At 45.3% G+C, this 6,001-nt stretch overlaps 1 protein-coding gene across 1 annotated transcript in view; it reads left to right on the top strand.

Moving 5' to 3' along the window:
* Positions 1 to 6,001, top strand: part of Abhd5 (abhydrolase domain containing 5) — a 28,247-nt gene that overhangs the window by 9,819 nt on the left and 12,427 nt on the right. The window contains exons 2-3 of the mRNA XM_005348144.3: positions 937 to 1,022; positions 3,806 to 4,178. Of these exons, the coding sequence (XP_005348201.1) occupies positions 937 to 1,022; positions 3,806 to 4,178 (459 nt within the window). The remainder of the gene's footprint in view (positions 1 to 936; positions 1,023 to 3,805; positions 4,179 to 6,001) is intronic.

The raw sequence follows: 6,001 nt of genomic DNA on the forward strand, positions 1-6,001 counted from the left end.
TTGGCGGTGGTGATAGTGGTAACTGGAGGCAAAGCCCCTGGAATCTTCCTTGCACCTTCTGACCACCGATCAGATTCAGCTTGTTTCCGTTTTAAATATTCTTTGGCTAAATCTTCATGTATTCCTCCTGCCAGTGCTTTGGTTCAGGCACCTAACTTTCTTCTAGAATTGATCCCTTTCTCAGGTCCATTTTTCTTCCATCAGGAATATCTCACTACCACTACAGAATCCTCGCCTTAGATGGCTGCTAAACTCTGTGTTGCATCAAATTACTGCAGTAAGGTTTTGGTGTACTGCCAGCCCTGCGGTTGAGGGACTCCTACCTCGTGGTTGGCTCCCAGCAAGGGTCAGTAGCAGCCTCCCTCCGCGGTTGCCTCAGCCTTGCCTGCCTTGTTCTCCTGGTGCCGTGTTCAGTGAGGTGTGGGCTTCTTACCTGCTGCTTATTGGCGGCAAGGCTGCTCCGACATTGTGGTAAACCAACTGCTCCAGGCAGGCTGAGCACAGGCCACCAGCCCTTTGCACTTTCTCGTGAGGTCTGAAGCTTTTCTTTTTCCTATTTTTAGTTTAATAAGAATCCTTAGTAAGTTTCTTCTTACTTTAAGCTACCTGTTCATGTGTAGTCTTTAGCTCTTCTACACTTGTGTCCTGTAGAGACCGCCTCACTTCGGGAGTGGGGTCCCCCTCTTCTTCCTGCCCTCCCTCACTCCCTTCATAATTAGTGGAATTCGACTATCCTAAGAGATAAGGTGGACTTGGTTACTGCCCTGTAGGTGCCCAGCGTCTATCCCACTGACTTGTGGGACTTAGAGCTTGCCCTCCCCCGGGGGTGGGGGAGGCTGGGGGATGGTGGGGTTCCTCTGGGACTCTGTTTTTAAGGATACTGAGGGTGAGAAGAGCATGGCCTCACCTATTTGCATTTTGCTTTTGGTGTTCTAGGTCAGGATGGCTAACAGGGTGGCTTCCTACCTGGTGTCCTACGTCCACATCACACCTTAAAGAAGCTGAAGAGAAAATGTTAAAATGTAAGGTTTTCCTCTCGTAAGTTACATGAACTTTTTACTAAAATAGATATGATATATTGTGTCGTCCTGAAACTGAAGGAGAGATTCTGCGGTGTGAACTGCTGACGAAAGAGCCCCTTACTCTTCTGTACCCACAAGTGGCACAGTGTCTTAGGGGGCAGTAATTATCAGGATTTTGGGTCTTAGGTCCCTATTAAACCCTTAAAATAGTAAGAATCCCAAGGAGCATTATTTATGGATTATAGTTATTAATATTTATTAGTAGAATTAAATTTAAATTGGACATACTTAATATGTTAATTTTTTAAAAATAATAGTAATAAGCCATTCCATGTTAAAATAATGTTTGAAAAACATTACCTGCTTGCCAAGAGCTATAGTTAGAGGAGTAACATTGTTTCCATGAGTACAGGTCTCTCCAATGAGCCGGACTCTCTTATCTGTTTTTTGTGTACTCACTTGTCATGTGACCTGGGGGAAAAAAACAACATTGCAATAAAGAATGAGGGTAGGTGGGGCGTGGCAGTGCCATCTTTAATCCCAGCCCGCAGCGGGCAGAGGCAGATGGATCTCTGTGAGTTTGAGGCCAGTCAGGGCTACGCAGAAAACCCTGTCTTGATGTGGGATTCCCCTCAGTATGGAACAACAACAACACAACAACAACAACAACAACAACAACAACAACAACAACAACAACAAAAGAACAAGTATAGAAGGGCAGACAGGGTCTAGAGAGCTGGCTCAGCGGTTGAGAGCATGTGCTGTTTTTACAGAGGGCCAGAGTTCAATTTCAGCGCTCATGCCCAGTGCTGAGCCACCTGTAACTCCAGCTCCAGGGGATCTGATGCCTCTGCGGGCACTGTGCTCACATGCTCCTACTCTTGTGTGAGATTGCAAGTGTGCGCACAGGCGTGTGCATGCACACACACACACATACACAGTATTAGAAAACAAAATATTTTTAAAAGAATGGCAAATAAAACTTTAATATTAGTGTTAACAAGTTGTAATATCCTCAGAACCTCTAGAAAACCCTCCTGATACGCCCAAACTGTATACCTGAGAACAGAGTCCTAGCGTTCCAGAGCCTGATCAGACTCTAGACTGCAGCCAAGAACTTGGCCCAGGCCTGCCATGACATGTGCCAGCTTCTTTACATCCACGTTAGTATTGGCACGGATCCTTTGCTTTTCTTAGGAGCACTGAAATTGGTCCAGACTTCTGGTCTTTACTGTGCAATTTTGTGCTGCTCATAGAGTCTACAAGAGTGGGTAAAGCTAGGCCTCCTGCTGTGATTTGTTACATCTCTGCTGCTGCCTGTCTACACCTGATTTTCACCGTCTTTACCATCAGTGAGTTTTCTTGTTTGTACACCTGGCCATTGCAGAGCAAGTGATCATAACTGGCTACATTCTTAGGAATGGGCAGTTAGCGCTGTTATATGGGGTTTAACACAAAAATGTTAGATACCTAGATAATGTTGCTCTATACAGGACTAGCAGAATTTTCATTGTGCTTTATCAAAATAAACTTTTGCTTTTTTATTTGTTTGTTTTCTAAGACAGGGTTTCTCTGTGTGGTTCTGACTGTCCTGGAACTCACTTTGTAGACTGGGCTGACCTTGAACTCACAGAGATCCACCTGCCTCTGCCTCCCAAGTGCTGGGATTAAAGGTGTGCACCACTACTACCCAATAAATAAAAAACTCTTGCTAGGAGATTTATTAAAAATGCTAGACTCTTAACGTACATGTGGGTGTCTGGCTGGGAAGTGTGGTCCTGCTCTGATGTCAGACCTGAATGGAAGTGATTGGACACTGGGACGAGCTCTCTACTTGATGTTACAAACAGTTTTTATGGGACTTCTCCGGCCCATTTCAAAAAGCTGAAGAGATTTGGCTTGTTATAAATTCTGTAAGTGAGGGCATTTCCCCCAGTTAAGGCAGGGCATCTATTAAATCTCTAACTGCATGCTGCCTTTCTCTTTCCTGCCTCCACGAATACAAACCCTAAAGTTAGTTCTTTGACAAAGGGAGGAAGTAAGTGGCTGTCCGTATGTCTGCCTCCCGTGTACATAAACAGATGATGATATTCTTTAGTTGATAGTATCAGCCAACTTTAGTTTTCTCTTTGGTCAATTTGAGGGGTTTAAAGTACTTAGTTTTATATAACTTAAACGCAAGGGTTTTGATCTATAAAACTGTATTATTTTTTTATTTTCTGGGCAGTTGCTTGAACCCAGGTTGCCTCATGCTGAGGTGTTCTTGGCATGCCTGCCCTGTGGTCCCTCTTTTCTACTACGCTTTAAGGGACCTAACTCACCGGCTGTGTGTTTAGTGCAGATTTGGTGAGTCCTTCCCCAAGTTTCTGGTGACTTTCCTTGGTCCTTTCCAGCCTGACTTCAGTCTCAAACGCTAATCTTTCAAGTGCTCTGCAAATTCAAGCTGGTATTCTTTTGTTACTGTCTGCAGAGCTAGAGACCTTAACCTAATGGGTTCAGGGACCACTCAGTTCTTCTCCAGTTCTGGGCATGTAATAAATGCCTTCCTATGCCAGAGTGCAGAGAGGTCAGGAGGTCATATGACTTGCCAGAGACTTTAGCCACAGATACTTGAGGCTTGTCTAGGGTGAGTCTTCCCATGTAGGTGCAGACATGGTCATTGGATCGCTTGCTTTAATCAGGGCGGACGCAGTGAAAGCTGGCTCGGTGTGACTGCTGTTCCCCGTGTTCGCTCTGGGAACACGCAGCAGCCGTGGACTGAGCAGAGCACTCTGTTTCTCCAGGTGTCCCCTGCACTTACAAGAAGGAGCCCGTCCGCATATCCAACGGGAACAGGATCTGGACCCTAATGTTCTCTTACGACGTTTCTGACAAGACCCCGCTTGTCCTCCTTCATGGTTTCGGAGGAGGTCTTGGACTTTGGGCCCTGAATTTTGAAGATCTAAGCACTGATAGGCCTGTCTATGCCTTTGACCTGTTGGGCTTTGGCAGAAGTAGCAGGCCTACGTTTGACAGTGATGCAGAAGAAGTGGAGAATCAGTTTGTGGAATCCATTGAAGAGTGGAGATGCGCCCTCGGGTTGGACAAAATGATCTTGCTCGGACACAACCTGGGAGGGTTCTTGGCTGCTGCTTACTCTCTGCAGTACCCATCAAGGTGAGTGTCCACAGCAGAGCAGAGGGCCAGTCTCTGGCCCATCCTGCTAGTCACTGTTAGTCTGACAAGATAGACCCTAGAGATAGATGACCACAACTGAAATCAGAGTGGTAGCCAATGTTGTAGCTAAAAGGATGAAATCAGAGTTTTCTATCACATGTACTATATGTTGTTAAGCTTGACAAAGGACATTATATCTGTTATTCATAATTATACAAAATCTGATCTGTAAGTTCTTTTGAGACAGGGTCTCATTGTGTATATCTGACTGCCCTGGGGCTCACTATATAGACTGGGGTGGCCTCCAGTTCACAGAGATCGACCTGCCTCTTCATCCCTAGTGTTGGGATTAAAGGTGTGTGCCACCACACCTGGTCTGATTACCAAGGTGTTATCGCTTATTTTTACTATAACAATTAAACCTTTGGATCCAGAAGGCTTTTCCGGACCTTTTGCTGAGTTATATTTATGATGGGAAGCAGGCTATATCTGTGCGACTGAGCAAATCATGTGAGCTCTGAACTTGGGTTTCCTTCATAGTGCACCTCTCATGGTTTTTGACTACATCATTCCCTAAACCTTGTCATCACAGAGCTTTTAAAGAAATAATAGAGACCGGGTCCTGCTGGGTGCTAGGCTGACCTCTAACTTACTGTGTAGTCCACGCTGACCTCAAACTTCAAACTCAAGCCTTTTTCCTGCCTGAGTCATGGGATTGTAGACTTACCCCACCGTGCTCAGCCAGAACTGTTTTCCGGTCCTTGAGTTAGTGGGTGTTTTGCTTTAGAATCTTGCTACTTTTTACCCCGCTGTTCCCTATAATATTGGTGTTCTAGCAGCAGTCACATTTCAGTCTGAAGAAAATGAGAGGAAAACTTAGCTCCATTTTGAGCCTTCTTTGTACAGAAGAGAATATCCCTGTTTTTGTGTTGCCAGTGGGTTCTTCCACTGGACTGTATTTTAAATCTAGAATCAAAGTGGTTGTGGACATTGAGGGTTGTGGGTGAGGGCATGGGATGGTCATTTTCAGAGTGTCTGTACCCATCCATGGGCCATTCAGTTTCACAGCTGTAGGCATGTGGTCTGTACAGTGTTGGGCACGTGGTACAGCAGACTGTGGTTTGCCCTGCCCCCATTCCTTTTGTCCACAGATTTGGTGTGCCAACTTCAGCCTTTGTTCCTAAATTCTCCATATGCTTGAAAGAGATAGCCTTGTCAACCAGAAGACCTGTTCATTAAAAAAAAAACAAAACCCATCACACTTCCTTTTCTTAGTGGGCATTTTAAGGCCAGCCAGTATGAATGCATCCTGCTCATGGTAACAGAAACTTAATGATATTTGTGAGGAATAAAGAAAGACATAGTTAAGACAACAGCTGTTTGTGGCATCTCTGGAGCTATGACAAAAGGCTGTGGGCTGGACTGTCACCAACGCTACATTGTAACCCTCAACCCTTCCTAACTGACTGCTGAGTAGCAGAGCTGGTGACATTTCCATTTACAGTCGTGAGCTGCTCTGAAGAAGCAGAACTTGGTGAATGCTGAAAAAAAAATCCATGGAGAGAATCACAGCAACTGATGCCCCCTAGAGCTGACTGCGTTTCAGAGAGTGTGTTATAAATGTTTGTGCTGAGCACTGTGGAACCAAAACCACTGAGTAGTGGTCCTAAGTGTAGCCTGTCTGAATTCCTCTCAGTGTCAGAAGATGGCTCTAGGATTGAACAGCCAGGAGTGGATTCCTTTCTCCTTCCTTCCTTCCTTCCTTCCTTCCTTCCTTCCTTCCTTCCTTCCTTCCTTCCTTCCTTCCTTCCTTTCTTTCTCTC

The sequence above is a fragment of the Microtus ochrogaster genome, chromosome 5 (genome assembly GCF_000317375.1).
Source record: "Microtus ochrogaster isolate Prairie Vole_2 chromosome 5, MicOch1.0, whole genome shotgun sequence".
In the NCBI taxonomy this organism is placed as follows: Eukaryota; Metazoa; Chordata; class Mammalia; order Rodentia; family Cricetidae; genus Microtus; species Microtus ochrogaster.